We start from the raw sequence: 24503 nt of genomic DNA, 5'->3' as shown, positions 1-24503 counted from the left end.
AGTTTGTTTTGACTCGTGCATGCAAAGTCATTAAGTATATGCAAGTATTAAGTATAAATAACTACATCTATTTAAACATGACGGTTCGCTGAGTTACCAGATTTACAGACTTATGAAATAACATTAAAAATATAACTGAGAACTGATGCAAAACTCGTTGTTTTCAATTGAATTTATTGAAAAAATTACTTTATTTTTATGATAGAAATTATAGATACCTACGAATTTTACTTATATAATTATCTATTAGCTAATTTATAAAGCTTTTTAATAACATAATAAGATACTTAAAAGGAGAAAGCATTTTAAAGTTTGAATTACGAATAATATTACGAATTTATGTATTTAATTACAAATTCTATTTTATTACGAATAATATGTATTTAAGTATAATATTTGAAGAAGATAATAATTTTATGTTTTTTGATATTTTTATTTACCTAACAAGTATTTACAGTAGTTACAAGAATGCACTATGATATAGCACTTTGTCATTTTAATTTAAAAAAATGGTTAATGCTTATGTGAATGATTATATCATATTACTCTCTATGTTTTTTATAATACATACATCTACATTTTAGGTAAATAGGTCCATAGATTATATGGTCATTTCCGTAATATATATGAGTTCAAACTAGTAAGCTTTAAAGCTTAGTTAAACAGCAGAGATTGACTCCTATGTTTAATGAACTGGTTTAAATATATAATATTAAGCCACTTATAAATTATTAAGGGGGTAAGCAAATTAATGCATGTTGAAAAGCACAGCAAAGTAATGTATATTGGAATATTATTAAGTAATTTTATTATTTGAAAATAAACGGAAAAATATATAGGTATGTAATTTAGTTATATAAATATTTTACAGAATTATTACGATAAGTATTAATACTGGTTTTCCTTTGTTCTCTTATGCCTAAAAATAATTTTCCTAATCGTTCGAAATCAATATGGCATTGATCTTGACAGTTGAAGTTGACTTGACAGAAGAAGCTTGAATAGTCATCAACTATCAAAATCAAAGAAAATGCTATGGATAGGTACTACAACAATATAAAAGTAAGAATTAAAATATTAAAAACAAGATATTCTTAGAATAGATTCTAAAATGTAAGTAAAAGTTTGATTAGGATTATCGGTAACACTTTGACGAGTTCTCTCTATAAAGAGGTTCAAACTATGCAAGATGTTTTTAGGATCCAAAAACGCAGAACTACTACTTATTTATGTAATCCGAGGTCTAAGGTAATCAATTTAATTTCGCCCTCAAATTTACTATCCATACACCATAAACCATAGATGCTTCTGAAGACGCTGGGAAACCCTATCATAATTTATTTGTCTACCGTTGATAGAATATTTGAACGATTGTCCTGTGCATGTCTATACATAGTAGACGTCAAAAGAGAGCGTCGCTCACACAAGCGCGGGTTGTCCGTACGGTGGTGTGGTTGGTGCGGAGGGTGCGGTTGGTGCGATTTTTGCGGGCGGGGTACTAGGCGTCGTCACAGCGGAAGTCAACCTTACACCACCACTCTCTGATACAACCATTCCATTGTGGACTGAACTGTGTTCTGTGTCAGCATAAGGTGTTGTTAGGATACGGAGACGCTAGAATGAAGAAATCTTAATTATACTTCAATTTTTTTTTTTTTTTTTTTCGTATAGATTTTACAAACCAAATGGAAGTTCACGCAGAACCAGAACTAATAGACCAAAGAAAAAAAGCAAGGAAAATCTGTAGTTAAATCAACATAACAAAAAGAGCTGAAAGCAGCACAGGAAAGTGTCACCCATACCTCAAAGAAAGTTCCTTTGGTAGTGAGAATCTTGTAAATGGCAACCGTTGGAATACAAATTACGCTAGATCCAGCAATCGTCCAGCCCAAAGCGTTGGCCCAGACCGGGTACACGTAGCCCTCATACTGCAGCGGCTCATAATCCAGTAGACCGTATGCAGTGATGAAGAGGAGGAATGCAGGAGCCACGAAACGCCAGCAAATCCTCCAGTATAGACCAGGTCGGAAACCGATCATGTCCTTAATGTCTTCGCAGAATCTTTCAGTACCTGTACAAAAAGATCTCAATCTATCCATACTCACTAATATTTTAAATGTGAAAGTGCCTATTACATTTCCACAACTTAACAGCTGAATCAATCTCAACGAAATGTACCGTTGCATCCTGGAGATTTTCTGTTTCAATTAATTATTTGAGATTGCCCGAATCCCAGATCTGTCAGTAAATCTTACTCTTAAAACTGGGAAACTGGGAAACAAAAAGTGCATAACAATAAATTGGAGCTAAAAATTAATAACCGTATTATTGACTCCAATATTGAAATTGCAAATACATTTGAGAATTTTTTCCAGAACATTCCAGTCATCACTACTAGTTCCCTTAGCTCTTCACCAACAGAAGCCTATGATCTTCTCAGGGCCAATGTCACTGAATGCGGTGTGTTGTTTAGGTTTGAATACGTTACTCCATATGACATTGTTAAAGTGTTCAAATCTTTACAAAGCAAAAAAACCGGAGATCTGTGGGGAATATCAGTAAAAATAATTAACAATATTATTGATATTATTGCGCCATATCTAGCCTTAATTTTTAATGAGTCTGTGGATACAGGCGCTTTTCCAGATCTCATGAAATGTAGTAAATTGATACCTCTTTTTAAATCGGGTAGCAAAAGTGACCCAAACAATTACAGGCCAATTTCAATTTTGCCAACACTGAGCAAGATATTTGAGAAAATCATGCTCAACCAACTGCTTCAGCATTTCAATTTAAATAAGCTACTCCATTCTGAACAGTATGGCTTCACTAAAGGTCGATCAACAACCGACGCGGCCGCAATGCTGTTAAAGCATATATTCAATGCGTGGGAGGGGTCACAGAATGCCATTGGTATTTTCTGTGATTTATCCAAGGCATTTGATTGCGTTGAGCACGAGACTCTTTTAGTTAAATTGAGCCACTATGGAATCAAAGACACTGCGCTTGGTCTCATTGCGTCCTATCTTAGTGATCGTATTCAAACAGTATGTGTGAATGATGTGAAGTCATCCGGATCAGCCTCACTAATGGGTGTTCCTCAAGGCTCTATTCTAGGTCCTTTCATGTTCTTAGTATACATAAACGATTTACCATATGTAGTCCAAAATATTTGCGATATCGTACTATTTGCTGACGATACGTCTTTGATTTTTAAAGTCGATAGAAATAAGGACAATTTTGACGATATAAATGGTGCCATATCTCAGGTAACTCACTGGTTTACTGTAAATAATCTACTTTTAAATGCAAAAAAAACTAAGTGTATTGAATTCGCACTGCCCAATACCAAGAACACAAGTAACATTAATTTAATGATAAATAATGATATTTTGAAAATAGAAGAGACTACTACATTTTTGGGGATAACCTTAGATGCGAAGCTGCAATGGGGCACCCATATATCAACTCTTGCTGGCAAACTAAGCTCTGCTGCTTACGCGGTTAGAAAGATTCGACAATTAACTGACGTGGAGACCGCAAAGATAGTATATTTTGCTTATTTTCATAGTATTATGTCTTATGGAATCTTAATATGGGGTAGAGCGGCAGATATTGGGAAAATTTTTGTATTACAAAAAAGGGCAATACGCGCAATTTATAACTTAAAACCACGCGATTCACTTCGAGAAAAATTTAAGGAAATAGGTATCCTTACCGTAGCCTCTCAATATATTTACAACAACATAATTTTTGTAAGACAAAATATTCTTAGTTACAAGAAGGTTGGCGATCTACACAACAGGCTGACTAGACACCGTAACAGGCTTGCGACTCCTACACTCCGTCTCAGGAAGGTCCAAAAGTCATTTGTGGGAATGGGTATAATCTTCTATAACAAAATTCCTCAGTCAATTTTGGACTTGCCTTTACACAGGTTCAAAAAATCTATTAAAAATATGCTCTTGAGAAAAGCATATTATACTATCGAAGATTATGTAAATGATAAAAAAGCGTGGATTTGAACTTCGATTCGCTCCAGCAATGCGCAGGACTTCAATTGCTTTTATACATGGCATAATATTGTATATCAAATCTTTGAAAAGAGCAACCGCCGAGTTTCTTGCTGGTTCTTCTCGGTAGGAAAGGCATTCCGAACCAGTGGTAGATGCTTTTGACGATTCGAAAGAACTTGTAAAAGTCTAATTGAATAAAAACATTTTGAATTTGAATTTGAATTTGAATACCTACTCTAAAGTAATAGCTCGTATGAAAAATATTTTATCGTCTTACCATAGATCCAAGAAACCGCAATAGCTTCGAAAAATACAGCAACCAACATAGAGTAACCAGCCGCGTATCGATCCAGAAGTTGGAAGAAGTAAAACCCGCCAGTAGTACATGAAGTCAATCCAACTATGAAGTACAGAGTGAATAGACACGCCACAAACACTTCTCTATGGCGACCGATCGGGGGGTATTCGTCGCTCAGTGCCGTTATTATTGCCTCTGACCCGCCAAACTAGAAGGGAAAGAAAAAACACAAAAAAAAAGTAAATAGCATAATTTTGCTTGGTACATTTTTGTTGCTCTAGAGAAAATTAGAAATCAAATCATGGACATATTAATTTGATTATTGTGATAAAAGTTGATCCGAAATGACAGGATTTGACGCCCGAGCAAAATTAAACATCACAAGTTGTGATTGTTGAAAAGCAGTACTTTATTCGTTAACTTCGAAGTAAATTCGATTTTTTTTAAATCGAAAACTGTCAAAACCCAACAATGTCAAAATTCAATACTGCCAAAATTCGAAACTTTCGATCAATATCTTACATGGTGCTAAAGATTGCTCAGCACAGTCGTAGTTATATTCCATGTCATAACGATTGTCATGTTCCCAATTGCAGCCAGTGCTTTGCGCAAACTACTTACCTATCCTATCACTTAACAAGTGTAAATTAAAAATTTATAACACCCCCGACAAGTGAAGGTTACAGTAACTAGAAAAGAGCTGATAACTTTCAAACGGCTGAACCGATTTTCTTGGATTATAGCTAAGAACACTCTCGATCAAGCCACCTTTCAAACAAAAAAAAAATAATTAAAATCGGTTCATTAGTTTAGGCGCTACGGTACCACAGACAGATACACAGACACACAGATACACACGTCAAACTTATAACACCCCTCTTGTTGGGTCGGGGGTTAAAAACAGCAGGTCTGATTGCAGCTAAGCACTAGTCATAAATTAAAAACCTAATTACCACGCAACCATGGTAGTATTACTCCTATGCATGCAACAATATAACTACGGACTTACAGAACTATCCAAGCCCAAGGTCAATAACATCATAAAGAATATCAACGCCCAGAAGGTGGATCCCGGCATGGTAGCGATCGCAGCCGGGTACACTATGAACACCAGCCCTGGGCCTTCCGTGGCCACGTCTTGAACGTCTCTGCCGGACGCGTGGGCCATGTAGCCGAGGACACTGAAGATGACGAAACCAGCTATGAAGGACGTGCAGGAGTTTATGACGCTGGTTAGAAGTGCATCTCTGAAAAAGTCGTAGGTAAACCAATTAAATAGAAAGTAAGTAGGTAGGTAGGTATTTAAATGGAAAAAACTCTTATGCACTGAACTGGTAAAAATTCAAAGTATGAAAATATCGGTCAAGTGCGAGTCGGACTCGCACACGAAGGGTTCCGTACGAGAAAAAACACAAATTTTCGTGACAGATATTTTAAATTTTTTATTATTTGTTATCAATAGAAATTACACATTCAGTGAAAATTTCAACTCTCTAAGTCTCTACCGATTACCGTTCATGAGATACAGACCGACGGACGGATTTACCAACGGAGTGACGGACGGACGAACGGACAGTGGAGGCTTATATGGACTCGTTGGCACCTTTCGGGTACGGAACCCTAAAAATGTATCAAAATAAACTCGCGAGCAAAGAATTTAAGTTGTATATTGAAATAAAAACCAATGTGACGGATCCGGTTGTCTCACGTTAGTTTACTTTTTTATTTTTATTTTTTAAAGATACATACTTACTTGTAAACGTTGTTGTGGTATTTATTATACGAAGCATAAGCCAAAAGAACACCAAATCCTGGACCCAACGAAAAAAAGACTTGCGTTGCTGCATCGACCCATACCTTGAAAAGGAAAATTCTTGTAAATACAGTCCACTATTGTTTCTTTAACTTTAATATTCTCATCGTTTTCAATAAATACCTGCGGTTGAGTTATAGCTTCAAAATTAGGACTCAAATAGTAAGCAATGCCAGTCGCAGAGCCTGGTAAAGTGATCCCTCGCACCAAAAGTATCAGCAGAACTGCGTAAGGGAACAGAGCTGTGAACCAAACGACCTAGAAAGAAAATAGGCGGTCAAAATTAACTACCAACTGAATCAAAAAAGTAGCATTTTAAAATCTGCATAGATAGGTACTATTTGTATTAGGTTTTAAAAATTCCGTGGGTACTATTTTAATTTTCGGGATAAAACTAACTTATGTTTCCGGGATGCAAACGTTAAAATTATGAAGATGAGCGGTGAAAAGGTAACAGACAGACATTTGTCATATATTATTATGAATCATCACAAAAGGGTTATGAAGGATTCGAATACCTTTTTTATTATATATATTTTTCTGGTGTATTGAAAGAAGAATTCATTTACTAGGAGCAAAAGAAAATAATTAACGTTAATTTTCTGATACGTGTATGTATCTCACCCTGATTAATTATCCAAACGAATGTCGATAAACTATCAAACTTTCCATATTTTAGTGAATACGTACTTTGCCAGATGTGCTAATGCCCTTCCACAGCGAAAAATAACAGATGACATAGACCATAAATAGACATAGTGCCATGTCCCATTTGATGGAGCCCAAATCGTGTAGCCCTTCGCTCCTGTGAAGTTCTAGAATTGCGCGGCTGAAAATTTCATTACGAATTAGAATATCTCAAATAAAGCTAAAAAAAAGTCAAGAAAAGTGTAAATCTTTACTTGAAAATATTTTTACATAGTTGATTCTTCTTAATAAAAAGGTGACTGGACTGCAAACTTACTGATGCCTCAAAAACAGCACTTATTTTTGTTGTCAAACCAAAACAATAACTATTATGAACACCATCTGCTTCATGAATAACTATATAGAATAACATTTTCCATTTTCGCTGACATAAGCGTTTTCGTAAGCAACAAGCTTGAACTTTACTTTTTAGCCAATAATAAATAAATTATTAATCGTGCTAGTTCGAATAGCGAATCTTTGGTTCAGTAAGTTCTTATTTGTCAACTAAACTCTTTTTATCTCTATTTGCGTCTTACCTACTCCTAATTTTTGAGGGTCGTGATGCTTTTCCGTTACACACTTAATGATTAGTTCCCAAACTATGAATTGCGTATAATTCGTACTTTTAATGCTTTACTAACAGAAGAAACATTATAAAGTAAGATAAATTTGAATACCTACTAATAGAGGTATTAGTATAGATAGATAGATATATCTAGCACGCCACTCTAATCTAGACTTCATCATTGCTTTATATTAGGCATGATTAAAGTCTTATCTTGCAAAAAAAGAGAATAGAAACTAAATGAACTTGGAATAATAAAGACTAAGGTCAAGTATTAAGTTTATGGGCAGGTAGGTGAGTAATATGAAACTGTATAAAATAATATACCTACGAGGTAAGTGTGACTTACTTAAAGTATTCAGAAGCGGCAGATGTGAATTGTGTGGTTTGTGCGGGGGTGTTGGACGCGGAGGAGTTGTGGCGTGTTGATTTGTTCGCGTTTACCGATGTCCAGTTCGCTTCGAACTACAAAAATATTGTACTACGTTATCCAAGTATTACTACATGTATAGTAGGTATGTAATTCTGTACTTAGAGCTAAATTGTCGGGTCAGCACATTGTGACTATATGACTCTTAGGTAACTTCTTGAGTAATCAATGGCACCGATTCTGTTGTCTTTCTCTAAACTAAAAGAATATCTACGTCTTTTTCTTTTTAATATTGCTAAAAAAGGACGGGACGTGTATTTTACATCTAAATTCTAAATTTCAGTGTACTGCATGCTACAAATTTAAACAATAGGCTCGCGACAGCTAAAGTACGAGGTTTGACAGCTCTGAATTGAATTAAAAATGTCAAACTATGTCTGTCCTTTTCGTATTACACTAAAATAAACTAATGAAACTTAATAACTAAGCTAAAGCTATAAAAATCTAGGATTCCACTTATTAGAGCATTTTTTACACTTAAGTTGTCTATTCAGTAAGTTCTGCAGCAATATGAAAATATTCTTACCGGTTGGCACGATTCCGTATTCCAGTCATTGTTACAGTTCGTCCAAGGTAGCATGGTGGTGAAAGAAGCGAAGAAGAACCGGAGAGCCCACGCGATTATGACGTTGTAATAGAAGTCCACATAAAAAGCTATCAAAACCACCGCGTAACCGATACCTATGGAAAAATAGGACAGACAAAATAAATATAAAACAAAACAAGTAGAGTATTTATTCGCCAAGAACAAGTATTGAGAATTGCAAAAATAGTTTCAAAACTGGTAAACTTACAAGCCTCAAAACGCATATGCAATAGAAATGACATCTTAGAGTCTAGGATTAGAGTATTGTCTAGGACCTAGACAATACTCTATCCACGGAGAAAAATTAGTATAGGGCTCTCTCTGTTACGTAATCCCATACAAATGACAAAGACAAAAACTCAGTGGGTGTTAACGTTTTGAGACACCAACCAATCACAAACGGAACTATTTTTTCCGATTGAATTTCGAATGTTTTTGATAATATAGGTTCTCTAATAGAGTAGTACCGAAAACATAGGTTCGTTTGTGATTGGTTGGCCTGTACTAACTTCTTGTGTATAGGCTATAGATAGGGAAATTCTTACTTCTTAAGAGTTACGTAGGTATGTAAGTACCTACCCATTAGAAAATAATCAATAAAAACATAGGCATCGAATTGAGACCTCTACAAACTCGGTTAAAAAAATAAAGTGATAAAATAATACCTACGTACCTAATAGGTACAACGCCCAACCCTTATAGAAAATATGTCCTCAAAAAGCGTCCTTTCCACTCCATTACCAATTTTATTCTTCAAAATCATATCGTTGGAGCCACTCTAGCGGGACGTGACAAGTGAAATGAAATCACCGGCCATAAGCCGGCCTCGCAAATCTGCAGTCCTTTCAAAGCGTATGGAGCACTTAGGGGAGCGAGAAATGGTGTCAATTATGGGTGTTAAGTGCAAGCCTTGAAGGCACACCGCCGCGAATGATATGATCTTTATTTTATTCTAGCAGCGATGACTTGAAAGGATTTTTACTGAACGAAAAGTAAATGATGCGAGCATGGATTTCAAAATCGAAATAAAAGTCGAATGATCAATGAGAGTAGGTATGTAATTCAAAATGTCCTAATATTTTTTAAGAAGCCATGTAAATTATGATTAATAATAATTCCTCTTTTCCCTCCAACTAAGCGTAAAGCTTGTGCTAGGAGTAGGTACGGCAGTAATGCAACGGCACACTCGTAGGTAGGTTACCTACTCCTTGTTTGAACCGTCGCGTCGTCGGTCGACCTTTCGCAATTTAGTCCGCTCCTTAACCGTTGAGCTAAATAATATATAATCAAATAACGATTATAAGCGGTAATAAGTATGTAGTATAAAGACTGCTTATATAGTAGGTACATTGATATCGTTAAAGAAAAATCAGAGACGCAAGCATGAAATTAAAGAAAAAAATACTTATACCAAATAAGGTCATATATTGTCGAATCATCAAAGGAATATACTTTGACATTTTGTAAGGCTGGTTGGATTGTTGAAGATACTTACCAACATAGCGTAGCTGCTACGCATTACCCATCACGTAGCTACGCCGTAGCGGCATAACATGTATTTTATGAGAATAAAAATTTAATATTATGCCTACTGACCTAATTATCCCAAATATACAAAAAAAGAAAAAAATCCGTTAGTCACTATTTTATTGATGCTCAGAATTTGAACCCATAATCCTGAGTTGTATCCATGAACAGACAGACTAATTCAACCACCAGGGTTAGGTAGGGGGCTTTAGAAAAGTGCTATAACTCAAGATTTTTCAGACATTGAGCGTTTGCAAGACTTCTACGTGGTACGTGACGGAGTTAAGTGGTCATAAATTCAGTATGATCTTTATACGCTATTTCATATAGTTAGATATATATTGTAGAATAGAAAACAGAAAATAAACTCAAGTTAATGAAGTCTGCCAATCTGCATTTGGACAGCATGATAGACTATGGCCAAAACCCTTCTCACTCTGAGAGGAACCCGTGCTCTGTAGTGAACCAGCGATGGGTTTATCGATAATGGTTTATTGATAATGACGAATCCTCTTCAATTAGATGGTTTGAACTATCAGTAGGATTCTCTAATATCAAAGAATTTAAAAAACCAACAAACTTCTTGATAATTTAGCTGAATAAAATCCTTACCTTTAAGCAAAGGCACGATCCTGCCCCAGCAAGTGATGGCGCCCTTGCGATGGAACTGCCCCAGCGCCAGCTCCATGTAGAAGAGCGGGATTCCGCCCACCACCAACATGATGCAGTATGGTACCAGGAAGGCGCCTGCATGATAAAAATCAGAATTTTGGAAACCCTCAAAATATAACAATATGAGTATGCCCAGTAATTAAACAGCCATTAATGTATGCTGGGCTTTAAGACTGGACACCAACTTTTCCATTGCTACCTTCAAGGAGCTGTGCAGGTAGCGTGTGTCTGGTATAGCTCAAAACCCACATATTCGGAATGCCAGAATCACAGGCCAGAATGCTGTAGAATTATTATTGCAGTTACACGGCACCATTTACAGTTTGGTGTCATATCTATTAAATAAGTAGGTATGGTAGATAGATATACGTACATTCAAGGTTTCCAACTATGGTCTACTCATGTTGTGCTTTACAAAGCTAACTTTAAGAAAATTAAGAAGCTTCAATAATAAAGAAAATTAATTTTTCTCAATGTCGGTCTACTTCTTTTACACGGGCCATCCATTTAACCGATTTTGAAGAAATTTGATACAGAGAAAGCCTTGGATGGGTCCTGGAGATGGACATAGGCCGTCCTGGAAATATAGATAAAAAGTATTTTATCTCGAAAAATCAAAAAGTTCGCACGTGATTTAAAAAAAATGAAGTCGCGGGCATCATCTAGTTAAACAATAGAATATAACTTATATATAGATAAGTACACAATTCTAAAGTTCTTAAGCTATTATAGGTAATACCAGTACAATTAATACTCAAAGCCATAGAGAATTCAATATCTTGTCTCAATTGACCTGCTAATCCTCTTAAAGTGAGGATATTTTTTCACTCTATTTCATTCGGGGGAGCAATCTCAGATCGCAGATCTCAATTCTCAAGGCAATAATTTCATATCGACAAAGGGCGGAGCGCGGAGGGCGACGCAAATTGTGCGGTAATTGGCCTTTTAAGTCTGTACTTAGAACAAGCTTTTATGAAGCTCGAGACAATACAGTGGAATGTAACTGCGAAAATTTAAAGGAGTGTTTAAAGAAAGTTCCAAGTTCTTAGTAATTTTCTACCGTTCTACCACAGAAACCGTGAACGTTGGCGCTCTTGCCCAGTGTCGATATCCAATCTACTCGAGTATGAAGCGTTTTCAGGGTTCCGTACCTCAAAAGGTAAAACGGAACCCTTAAAGGATCACTTTGTTGTCTGTCTGTCTGTCCGTCCGTCCGTCCGTCCATTCGTCGTGTCTATCAAGAAAACCCTCTATAGGTTTTCTTGTTTGTATTTTTGTTTGAAAGGTGGCTTGATCGAGAGTGTTCTTAGCTATAATCCAAGAAAATCGGTTCAGCCGTTTGAAAGTTATCAGCTCTTTTCTAGTTACTGTAACCTTCACTTGTCAGGGGTGTTATAAATTTTTAATTTACACTTGTTGTTAAAAATTTCATCTTCACAAGGTGTAAAAATGTAATATAAAATTTATTTTTCATAAGGTGTAAAAACTGTTTATCTTCGAGGATGCGTAGTACTCACTACTTAGGAATTGAGTACAATTGCTAAATAGGGGTCTTCCGTTAAAGACTTAATATGTTGGTAGTTGAACACGTAATGACCCTATCAGCACCAATTTACTACGAACATTTATGTTGCTCATCAGTGATTGAAAGTAGGTACCTACATACCTAATGCGTATATGTATATGTCTACTGCATTACTTTAGAACCGATGCCGATTTTATTTCTTAAAACCTCGTTTTTTTTTTAATTTTCTATTTCAAAAAGAACTCTGTACTTTATTTTTATAATTTTTGATAGTGTGGATATGGTGTGGATAGTGTGTTTATTTTTTGATATCTACTTATTTAAAAATTATTAAGAAACTTTGTATTTTATTAATGCTTACTTTCATATATTTCTCTAATTTTCATGTTTTTTTTTAAATTCTTTATTTTTGTTTAATTTCTTTGTTTTTTTGTAAGTTGTTCTATTACCTCATAATATTGAAACCTTAAAAAAAATGAAATTCGCTATAGGTAGGTGGCATATTCCAGTTCGGAACTCAATATAAGTATAAATTAACAGTCCATAAAAGTTCGTTTTGGCTTACTTCGGTAACCAACCAAGAATGATGACGATTGCACTGAATATTAGGTAGGTCTGTACGGGGTACTTACCTTTCACCATTCCAGTGTCTATGACCTATATTGGTCATATACACTGGAATGGTACCGGAGTGATGATATGGAATACGGACGTCATATCGCAATTATCATTGCTGGACACTTTTAAGAGTGTACAACTAAATTAAATAATCACGGCGATACGAAATAGGCCAAACGGATATAGGTAGGAAGGTATAAAGTTATCTTCAACCATTTCGATTCAATCGTGGTATAATAAACACATTTCCGACTTCCGATCAGCCTAAGACCCCACGAATGATTTAATGCTTAGACTGTTCCGTTGGAAATCTCGTAATACCTATATCCAATCATCCGCGCCCCGTCGGGAATGGCCCACGACGATTTTATTATCCCAAGTCTAGATTTCAATTGAAAAATTGAAAACGAAACTGCAAGTTGTAAAAATTTTGAAACGTAAAAATCAAACCTTAGGTATGCTTTTGACTTTTAGAAATTAGAAAGCAAAGAAAAAATGTCGGTTACAAGTTCTCCGGAAGTTTTTCTATGTGATCAAATCAGAAATGAGGAGTTTCTTAGGAGAACCAGAGTATAGACGTTGGAGTTCCAAGGTGCTAGAATGCTGACCTCGCACCAGAAAGCGCCAAATCGGAAGACCCCCCACTAGGTAGATGGGCAGACAACATGAAACGACATCCTCGGGCACGTATGCAGCGATTTGCTTCCTCGTTTCTAACCCTGAACCGCTAGGATATTGAATGCCGGCATCAGTTTTCCCCTTAACTTTTAATATGGGTACCTTCAAGCCAAGAGTGAATAGGCATCTTCTAGGCATGCGTGCTCCACCTTAGGCTGCATCATCACTTGCTAGCAGGTCTGATTGTAGCCAAGCGCTAGTCTAATAAATTTACAAAAAAAAAAAAAAAAACGAGTCGCAGGGAACCGCCGCTGGATTCAGGCTGCTGCCTGTAGCGTATGGAAGTTCTTACAAGGGACCTATGTCCAACAGTGGACGTCTATCGGTTGGTAATGACGACGATCATTAATTATTATGAGTCCCTGCATTACGCCTACGGTAGAAATCTTATAAAAAAAAAATATTTTTTAGTGGATTTAGTGCAATTTTTCAAAGTAATGTTAACCGTGCGCAAATCTGTCATTTTTACCGTCATTCCCGTCCATACCAAATCACAGATATAAGTACATTCGGTTAACCTTAACTTGAGAAGTTACACCCAGGGCTCAGAAATCTTTGTCCTGGTTTAAAAGTTGAACAGCGAGACTACTCTTTATTATACCTACGACTTAAGGAACGTACTAAGATGCTTTGATCCCGCGACCTGTTGCGTCCAGCGATAAAATAAATCCGTCCCACCCTCCAATATTTCATATTGAATGAAACCAATATTTCATATTGAAAAAAACATAGGAATTGAGGTATAACCGATGTTTCTAAATAATTTGCTACATGGACTAAATTAAAAATTAACTAAAATCTTGGTCATTTCGTAAAGTTAGTGCGTATTTACTTGACAGTTCTTTTTTATAAAAAAAATAGCGAGCGAACGAGCAGGCGGGTCACCTGATGTTAAGTGATTACCGCCGCCCATGAACATTTGCAGCACCAGAGGAATCGCCGATGCGTTGCAGACCTTTCAGGAATTTGTTGGGCCGCCCCTTGAATAACCCCATGTTGTAATCTAGCCTTTGTAACAATGTTATGTGATAGATATCGAGGCAAAGGATGTCAACAGCAGGGCTCACTCATAAAGCGTTAATCAATTTTCCTCCATTACGCACTCAAAGCGTCACCGTGGTCCGTGACTGAGCCGTGACGTGACGTTGCCGTGACATGCCGTGACGGATGACGGGGTCGAAGCACGCCGCTATGATGAAGTGCTCCACAATCAATTACGGGACCAAATTACTTGTTACAGATTGCATATACGTAACAACGGGTCACTGCGGGGTGACAGCTTGCTTTTATGAAGATTATGATCGACTGATTAGGTACATGCCAACGACAATTTTTCGTTGCTACGAGAAAGAAATAATACCTACTTTTTCTGTTGTACTGTCTCGTAATTTTGTGTATCACTAGGATATACTATAGAATGACTACTGGTAGTAGGTACTTAATAATATAATTTTTGTGCTTATTATAAATAGATGTGTTGGAATTTTCTAACCTTTCTTTTCCCCCTTTTACTACTTTTTTAGTAGTTGAGCTAGCTACAAAATTTAGACCAGAGATTTGATCAATGCAAAAGACTTCAAAAGCCACTACAAAGTAAAAAAAAAATTTTGTTTCTACATAGCTAAGTATAATCTCGAAGTTGTGCGAATACTATGTGCGAACGACACGCATCTTCTTCAATACTTAGTTTCTTTAGTTTATTGTAAGAATCCACGCGCTATAGAGAACCTCCTTCTCAGAAGTCGGTTTTAACTTCCACCGTAAATTGGCCTCAACTAACCAACGACATCACACCATCAAAGCGTCCAGTAATAACTATCTAAAATTGAATTAACTCAGCTCTAGCCGGCCAGCTCATAAACGCGTTCTAGCGCTTAAACAAATTTCCGCCGGTGACCCTTTGACGGGACTTCAAACGATAACATTGCTACGCAGAATTGATATTTAATCAGATCAAGAGGGGGTCCTATCGGCTACAGAAGGGCGAAGGCTGCAGATGACCTTCCCCCTCCATTACCTTATTACCCCTATTATTGTGTTACTAATTTTCCTGCACGTCGAGTAGCTAACGAAGTTTCTCGCGACGTCGCGTAAAGGGCGGGTTTTGATTGTCAATTACCGACTCTTGGACGCCAAAGGGCAAAGAGTTAAGTTGTACAAAGAGAAGGATGTAATTAATGTTGGAGGAACTTTGATTCTTGCGAAGTATTTGACTATTGTAGGTAGTTTATAAATTGTTCAATTCAGTCGAAAAGAAAAGTCCTAAGTCACTGACTGACTGATCTACGCCCAGTCCAAACAAATGGACCTAGAAAGCTGTAATTGGTTAAGTATCCACAAAAGTTCTCTTTATAATGTAAACAAGGAATAAGGCCGAATTTTTCAAAATTCCCGCGGAATAGGGAATAAAGAGGAATGATAAAATAACAGAAACAATAGAAAACTAAAGTGACGGAAAAAATATTAACCAAAAATATGGTAAAATAGGTCTAACTAGCAGCGGGATGGGCAGGACCCAAGCTGCCAGTAGTCAGGGTTCCAGAGTGCGGAATCTCTTCACAATGCGTGCCGTCTCGTGAACCACTGCCTTCTGTATATTGTTACCCTTGATCCAACAGCTAAGCTATAGTTTCTTAAGATGTTAGTCGAAACTATTCACAATAAGACCATGGACTGACACTTATTACTATTTAGTAAATAATAACTTCGTTAATATGACTTCTAACTGCGTTTTAAGTTTTTTTGCCAGGTTTGTGCAAACTCGTGGCTTCTGTTTCTTATTTTCTTCTATTCTTTTTTTCATATCTATGCATAAAACTACCTATAAATAAAGATAAATAAAATAGGACAGTAGATTATGTTGATGTCACAATAGGAAGATCAAAGAAGAAAAGCTCATTCGGTCGGTTTCCGGCGAGTTCCGGACTAGTTAGACATCCAACGCGTTGCGAACGCCAGTTCGGTTGCCCATTTCCGTCTGCGTATAACAGCCACTTATTTAGTTCTGCTTACTTTATATAACACTAGCTGATGCCCGCGACTTCGTCTGCGTGAATTTAGGCTTTTAAAATTCCCGTGGAAACTCTTTTATTTTTCGGGATAAAAAGTAGCATAATGTGTCACTCTCCAGTGTAAAGTCGGTTTACTGACGATAGTTGAACGTGACAACAAAGGCCGATTGTGCTTCTTTGTCGCTCGTTCCGCGCTCTCGCTTGCACTTCAAGCCTTACATGGAACGCCTCAGAGCGAGGTAACGCCGCATGAGTCATGTTTTTTCGTGCGTGCAACCGGCTCTATCGAATTATAAGACGTTGTCACGTCAAAAATTACGTCGATCCGACGCTCCATTAAAACTTGACTGAAGGACAAACCAACAAACACTTAACATCTTACAATATGCCTAGTGATTTTATAATATGGCTATTAGTGATACGATTAGCGATTATAAGCTAGTTATATAGAATAGATTTTTATTGAAATAAACATTTTACAAGTGCTTTTCAATCGTCAAAATAATAATCTACCACCTGTTCGGAATGCCGTTCCTACCGAGAAGAACCAGCAAGAAACTCGGCGGTTGGTTTTCAAGTGTTAAAAATCATTCAAGTGTTAAATATATATTTTAAAATCGGTACATTACTTTATACACAAGTTTTTATTCGAAAACACTGTGTTCCTATGTTTTTTGAACTCTTAAGACACTCTATGATGAAAATGAAAGAAGAAAATTCAGAACTTAAGTACTGTAACTTCACGCGATCTGCAACCTCACAATTCAATTAGCATTTACGAGTAAGCCCGTCTAAAGGCGGTCATCGGCAGTTAGGTTCGAGAGCCCTACAGCCTACACTAGGTGAGGGTGCAATTAGACATGCACTGTGGGAATGCCGAGTCGTATGGTAAGTGCTTACGATGCATAGTCTAGAGATATGAGGTAGGAATTTCAGATCTGCTTTGATAATCATAAATGTGTGAAACTTAGTACAAGTACCTAAATTATATTAAAAATAATGTATATATTATTACATTTTTTATCAAAATAACTAACATCTAAGTACGTACCTACCTCCCAAACGGAAATATTTTGGTAACACAAAAATAATAATATTTATAATAATGGTAAGAAATGGTGAAATGAGATCCTAAAAAAATAAATGTTAATATCATCAGACTGTGGTCATCCACTGCATAATTAGCATAATTGTAAAATTGATTTTTGCCCATTTTTTGCGGATAGCCCTCTTTGAAGTCAATGACATATGAATCATTACTTCACAGAGTGTTTTAAAAAGAGCAAAATATGATCATTTTTATTTCGTTTGTAATTGCTATGACTATTAGGTTTGCATAGTTTGTTTCCTTTTTTGCATGCATTTGCACTGCAACAGTAGGCAAAGTTACAAACTTCTAATGCGGAGCGTAGGTAATATAGCTAGGTACGACGAATACGCAGGTAAGTATAGTTTACAGGTTGTGAATAGTCTTTCAAGTTGGAAACAGGTCGACAATTAGCGCGGCTAGAGGTCGCAAGAGGTCATAAGTGGTGGCAAGAGGCGGCGAGAGGCGACGAGAGGCGGCAAGAGGCACTTAAGCATTCACGGCGGCGTTTCATCACCTCGCCGCACCTCCTCTTACACACTGACTTAGTCGGGATAACGTAATAATGCTGGGATAAGTGAATTTAGTCTGAAGAGATTTGTTACACACCTGATCATTGTTACATATCTGATATCCGGACAAGCTTAGTGAAAATTTAATAATATACTTACCTATGTACTCGTAAAAAGAATATTAGAGATCTTTTGTCAAATTATTTGACTATTTGAAGTTTTTCAATCCGTTTCATTAAGATTTTATGGTAAATGGAGTAGATAAAGACCTATCTAGAAACGGTGAAATATGCTTAGCGACCATTTAAGTAAAATGCATATTACTCTAAAAGATTGCGGTCTAAAAAAATGCACCTTGGATATACATATATTTTTAAAAATCCCGTTGGAATTCATTGATTTTCCGGTATAATAAGTCTCTTATGTGTTAATCCAGCGTATAATCTATTCCCATTCCTTTCAGCTAAATCAGCCAAGTGGTTTTTGCGTGAACGAGTAACAAACATACCCATACACATACACACAAACTTTCCCCTTTATAATATTAGTGTGAAGTGTGATTAGTGGGGTATGGTCAACTTACCCCCTCCATTTTTGTAGCACAGATAGGGGAAGCGCCACACGTTAGCCAGGTCGACGGCAAAGCCGATGACGGAGAGCAGGAAGTCCACCTTCTTCCCCCATGTCTCGCGCTCGCCGACGCCCGGCGTCGGGGTCTTCAGCGACATCCTAGTACTTGTCCGGTTGCCGCCACAAACTAAACCAAATAAACCCTGAATTAATCGGTGACGAAACAGTACTCTATCATCGTCATAATCAATCCATTGTTGGCTCACTACTAAGCACGGGTCTCCTCTCAGAATAAGAATCTTTAGCCACGCTGGGCAGGTGCAGATTGGTAGACTTTACACACTTTGAGAACATTTTGGAGAACTCTCAGGTATGGAGGTTTCCTCATGATATTTTTCTTCATAACTTCGAAAAGTTAGAAGTATGTGCTCGCGATCAAGACCCAGACCGACGATGGCCGACGTCTTATAGCCACTATGCTATCACAGCTTCGGGGTACGTACTAGTCAATCCAAGATTACAAAATTAGCTAGGTTTTTTTAAAATTATAGATTAGTGCTTGGCTGCAATCAGACCTGCTAGCAAATAGGTACTGATGCAGCCTAAGGTAGAGCTCGCTTGCCTAACGATGCCTACATAAGTAGGTACCTACATCACATTCTGGAACCTGCGCAAGTTTGCTTATCTATTGCTGCTTATTAAATACTCATTTGAAAAGGGCTCAACAGATTGTTTATAAACTATCCGACATAGTTCCTCCCTCACCTGTTTAATATTATATAAGTACGCAAGGAATCGTAAAAGTTTGCGTTTTTTTATTCAAATGAGCTTTTAAAAAGAGTATAGTACGACGGATAGGGAATGATCTTCCTAGTAAGAAGATGCAGAAAGAATTCGGCGTTTGGGTTTGTAAAAACATATGTCCAGTCAGTCCTACGGCCTTAATCTAATGTTTTGTCCCTTTTAAGAAAAGGTGATGACCATATTGTCGAGAAGTACCCCAAAATTAATTAAATGCTATACAAAACAGCACAGTGATTACATTTCCACTCGACCTTTAACCGGGCTTAATTAACAGAGCAGAAATAATCCCGGTTTGAAGGCCACTCAATTACCAACATGGCGGATGAAGTGACAAATGTTATCCCGCGCTCGCACTGAACAGCCCTTGGCTGACCAGGCTGTCCGGTGTTTGTAGGGTTGTCACTATTTTTGTCTGTGCGCGAGGAGTGAATTAAAAATCTGAATTTATTCAGGTTTCTATTTTTCCATACATGACATGCAGAATCGCCATCACTATTCATTGCTCATTATAATTTTATTTTGTTTCTTTGTTTTGTTTTGCCCTCCGTCTGTCAGTTCGTCTTAATCTCAGATTCAACTGTATGGATTTTCATACGGCTGTTGTATATTTTTATTTAAAGAGGTAGTATCTTCTGCAAAAAGTATAGGTATGGATTCGTATTTTATAGCATCAGAGAGGTCAAAAAGTAACAAATAAGCCTTTGGTTTCTTTAAAAAATAATTCACAATATCTAAATACTAATTAGTGAAATTGGGATGAGTCGCTATAACGCCGAGTTAGGTATAATTATTTTTTACAATTTTTTATTTGTCTACCTGATCGTGGCTGTATGTATTTCGATCTGGTGTCATAATATCCTTGATGCAACGACTTATAGGTAAATAAAGGCGACTTTATTTTGTAGCTGCGTTTCGTTATACTGTGAACCCTAGTCTAACTCGATCCCATGGTAGAGTAGCTGTCACGGAGCACGGTATTCCCCGCGAAAAACACTATGTCATCACAACAGCACGCCAAGTCCGAGCCTAAATTGGATTGCAATAATCTCACATCGAAATTGGCAGCTGTGCTCGGCTTCATAAATTGCGTAGCTAACTACATCATTTACCGAGGTGATTCGGTGTTTAGGTATAGATACATATCAATAGGTAAACATATCAATTACCTACTTCATATAGAGACAAGAATTATATCCAGATTTATAATAATAAATGCGAAAGTGTGTTTGTCAATCTGTCTGTCTACTAGCGTTTCATTCAATTCACAGCATGTTTAACAGAATGGAGAACCTCTCCCTTACACTTTTTATTCCTAGGTAAATAGTTACATATTCTTCAAATAAACAAGTGTAAATTAAAAATTTATAACACCCCCGACAAGTGAAGGTTACAGTAACTGGAAAAGAGCTGATAACTTTCAAACGGCTGAACCGATTTTCTTGGATTATAGCTAAGAACACTCTCGATCAAGCCACCTTTTAAACAAAAAAAAAACTAAATTAAAATCGGTTCATTCGTTTAGGCGCTACGATGCCACAGACAGATACACAGATACACAGACACACAGATAAACAGATACACACGTCAAACTTATAACACCCCTCTTTTGGGTCGGGGGTTAATAAAAAGATATTTTACATTTTAAGGGTGCTACGCTTAATGCTACGCACGTGCTACGAAATGTAAGGCGCGAACATTTTGTTATAAAAATTATAATTTCCAGCCATATCATTGAGACTTTGCAGAAGAACTAAACGCCGCAGGCTCGTTTCTTTGTAGAAGAACTATTGTTTTCGTAGTAGGCATAATGGTTTACTCCGAATATTGTTATAATTTAGCTTAATTTTTGTGTGTTATAATTTCAAATATAAGGGACATTATAATATTGTTATGTTTTAGTGATAAGTAATATTACTTAGGATCCTAATAATATTATTAACTTTATTAATTAGGATCTAATTGTCTGTACTATTGTATGTATGTTATAAAGGCGAGGTAGCCTAAAGACAATTATTGTACTATGATGTTAGCAATAAATTCTTTAAATAACTGTTGTAGGTAGGTATAACTTTTTTGTATTTATTATAAAGAAATAAATGACATTTTAAAAACAATAGATTTCATTATTTTCCTCCTCTGCGATTTCAACGCTAACGATTTCATAAAATGACATCGCTGCATCAGCAAAATCTGCAAGTTAAACGGTTATCACCTCTAAATACAAAAATCGGTCAAGTGAGAGTCGGGGCTAGCTCTTTTCGGGTTTCGTACATAATTATGAACTTCATATTTTGGGTGTATGAAATGCTTATTTCACATCCGAGCTAGAACATCGCAATAAACTGTGAAAGAAATACCCAAAAAATGTTCGTTTGTTTTGGTACAGTCTAAAAACTATTTTACAAATCGTTGTTTTCAGTATTTGTTGTTTAAACGCACTATATGGTAGATAATATACCGAAATTTCATATTCTTAGCGAGTCGAATTTTTGGGATAGCCCCAGTAACAAAAATGATCTAAAACTGACAACATTGACGGCCCCCCATTTCCTTATTTTTTAAGATAAAAGAAAGTATTAAATATATCACTACATAGGTACTCTACTCAATGAGCTCTAAACAATGATACCCCACATGCTAGGGTAAGACAAAAAAAAATTCGGCTCCTTTTTCAAGTTTGGGAGCCGCCCTGAAAAATGGTTTAATTTTTCTAATCAATATTTGATTTTGGGTCAACGTTCTAAACCGAAAAAATTTCGGGTTTGTAACTCATTTAGTCTACGAGCTAGAGACCTGTTACACGCGGACAGACAGACAGCAGAGTGACATTAATATGGCTCCGTTTTTACCCTTTGGGTACGGAATCCTAATAAAGTGACTGAAATAAAAAATAGGTGCTTTTGAAAATCGAACGTTTCTCAAACATTTTTTATCATTTTTGACATTGATTTTGAAAGAACTATGTGTTGCTTATTCTAAGCTTTTTGAGTCTAATTTATGAAAAGACAATCATGAAAAACAGTAAATGATCAATAATAATAATAACAGAATTAAATATTGGTACTTTTAAAAGAATCTAACCGAATGTTTGTTTAAAACAATATAAGGCAGGGTACTCACGTGCGGCTAGGTGGGCGCAAGACTCGCGCCATGTCCGCGCGCCGCGGCGACCGCAGCCAAGTGAGAGGAATCTTCACAACCCTCTGTGAGAGTGTCCGACCCTGGGGGCGGGTCACGCCTCCAATCTCCTAGTCCGGAAACAGTTCTGACTTGGGATCTTTCTAGAAAATTCGATAATTCTAAATACTTTTTCACTAACGGAAAATAAATTATTGAAGACTGATCTCTTTTAATTTTCTATTGTATTGTAAAACAGGCATATAGATAGGTACCTATTAGTGAAAAATAAGAGTTTACCTAGATGCAGGCAGGTCTTTTTTGCTGAAGTCAACAGAGCTCTAAAAATCCTAAAGTATCCCGGTAAAACTAAATAAACATTGGATAAATATACCTACTTAAATGGTTAATCCAATTTAAGTACTTACACAGATGCGGAAAAAGGCTAAAATTAAAATAATAATAACAGAAACACTTAGTTTAGCTTAGTTTAAACACACGTTCACACAAGCACACAAATATATAAACACGCTTGCCCGCGCAAATACCTACGGAATGAAGTGATTTCGACGATAGGTATAAGGAATCCTGGTGTGGAAATAATAATTTCTAAAAAAAGATTCCTACGAATTGAGAACCTCCTCCTTTTTGAAGTCGATTAAAAATAGTTAATAATATAAAGCCTCTTGTTGTTATTTTTCAAATATTGTACTATACCTACTTCTTGTTGGAAAAGCGTCATATTTTACGAAAGTGATTTCGAAAACTTTTTGTAATAAGTAAGTAGCTTAATCTTACAGTTTTAATACAGAATTTTTGTAGGTAGGTAGATACGTATATTTTCTGTATAACTCCTATTTATTCCCTATCCCGTGGTAATTTCGAAAAACCGCGGCGTATTCTCTGCCTACATTTTACTTGCTTAATTAAAGGGAACCTCTGCGTAAAAATTACTGCGTCCAAAAGGTTTGGGCTGGACGTTAATGAGTCAATCAGTGAGTTAGAACTTTTGTTTTTGTATGTATTTAGATGTAGGTACTTAGATATACAGGCACTTAAAACAGTGCAATTGACATAATATTCAAGGAAAAGCGTCCTTTGAGCAAGTGATTACGAAGTAGGTCGGCGCGGGGCGTGCGCGCGAAGCCCCGCCTAGCGCCGGCCACGCCTAGCGTTAATTGTATTGAATTTTCATCTGCAAATGTCATGTGTACTTTGCTTTATATTTATCAATGTATACCTACTTATTACGCGACAGGTTGAAATGGCAATCGGGAAGGGAACGGCCCTGCACACCCGCGCAGCGACCGCACTAACCCGTTGCGGGCGAACGCGGGTGACGTGCGTGAATGTTAAAAAACCGCATAATCGGTTCTCGTATTTACGATGTCACAGACAGACAAAGCGTCGTGGCTCCTAAATATAACGGAATTTCAGCCACAAAGTTTTACTGAGTTTTGTTCTCAGCATTGACTGTTATACCTAAAACTATAGTTTGCGACAGTTCGACATGGCAATCGGGGTAGGGACGCCCCTTGTACTCGCACAACCCCCGCGCTAATCCAAATAATCAGAACCTATACCCATTAAGACAGAACAGAGCCAATAAGTAGAAGTTGCTAGAATAATATCACTTATTAGTCCATAGGCTAGATGATAGTAGCAATAAAGCTACCATGATAATAATGGAGCTTTATCGCAAGAAAAAAAAATTAAGGTGCCTACGGTCTACAATCTATACAGTGGAGTTTCCCAATGTGTAGTGGTTTGTGCACTATTCCAGCTTACCCAGAGAGGCCTCTCAAGCTTAACAGCCAGACGCCTGTGGTGTGCTTAGGAGGGTATTGATAAGCTCACTATAGCCCACTCATCGTGGATGAGGTATCTACCTACCTACTTTGTGCTTGAATACTTACAAAAAGCAAAAAATCTGGTTCTGCTGCATAGGTTTAGGCTATTAGGTAGGTACCTACCTACTTATTGT

At 36.8% G+C, this 24503-nt stretch overlaps 1 protein-coding gene across 1 annotated transcript; it reads right to left on the bottom strand.

Moving 5' to 3' along the window:
- Positions 1-1106: 1106 nt before the first annotated feature.
- Positions 1107-22606, bottom strand: LOC123881099 (sodium-dependent dopamine transporter). Its single transcript, XM_045929669.1, has 12 exons — positions 22523-22606; positions 18612-18785; positions 10538-10672; positions 8339-8493; positions 7732-7847; positions 6818-6956; positions 6251-6385; positions 6068-6171; positions 5324-5561; positions 4294-4522; positions 1803-2071; positions 1107-1614 (listed from the first exon to the last, which is right to left on the bottom strand). Exons 2-12 carry the CDS (start codon positions 18754-18756, stop codon positions 1420-1422), a joined length of 1860 nt encoding a protein of 619 aa, XP_045785625.1. The 5' UTR covers positions 18757-18785; positions 22523-22606; the 3' UTR covers positions 1107-1419.
- Between the last annotated feature and the right edge of the window lie 1897 nt (positions 22607-24503).

Source organism: Maniola jurtina, chromosome 3, assembly GCF_905333055.1.
Source record: "Maniola jurtina chromosome 3, ilManJurt1.1, whole genome shotgun sequence".
Lineage (NCBI taxonomy): Eukaryota > Metazoa > Arthropoda > Insecta > Lepidoptera > Nymphalidae > Maniola > Maniola jurtina.
Note: the sequence above shows the minus strand (reverse complement) of the source record. Positions and strands in the feature narration are given on the sequence as shown.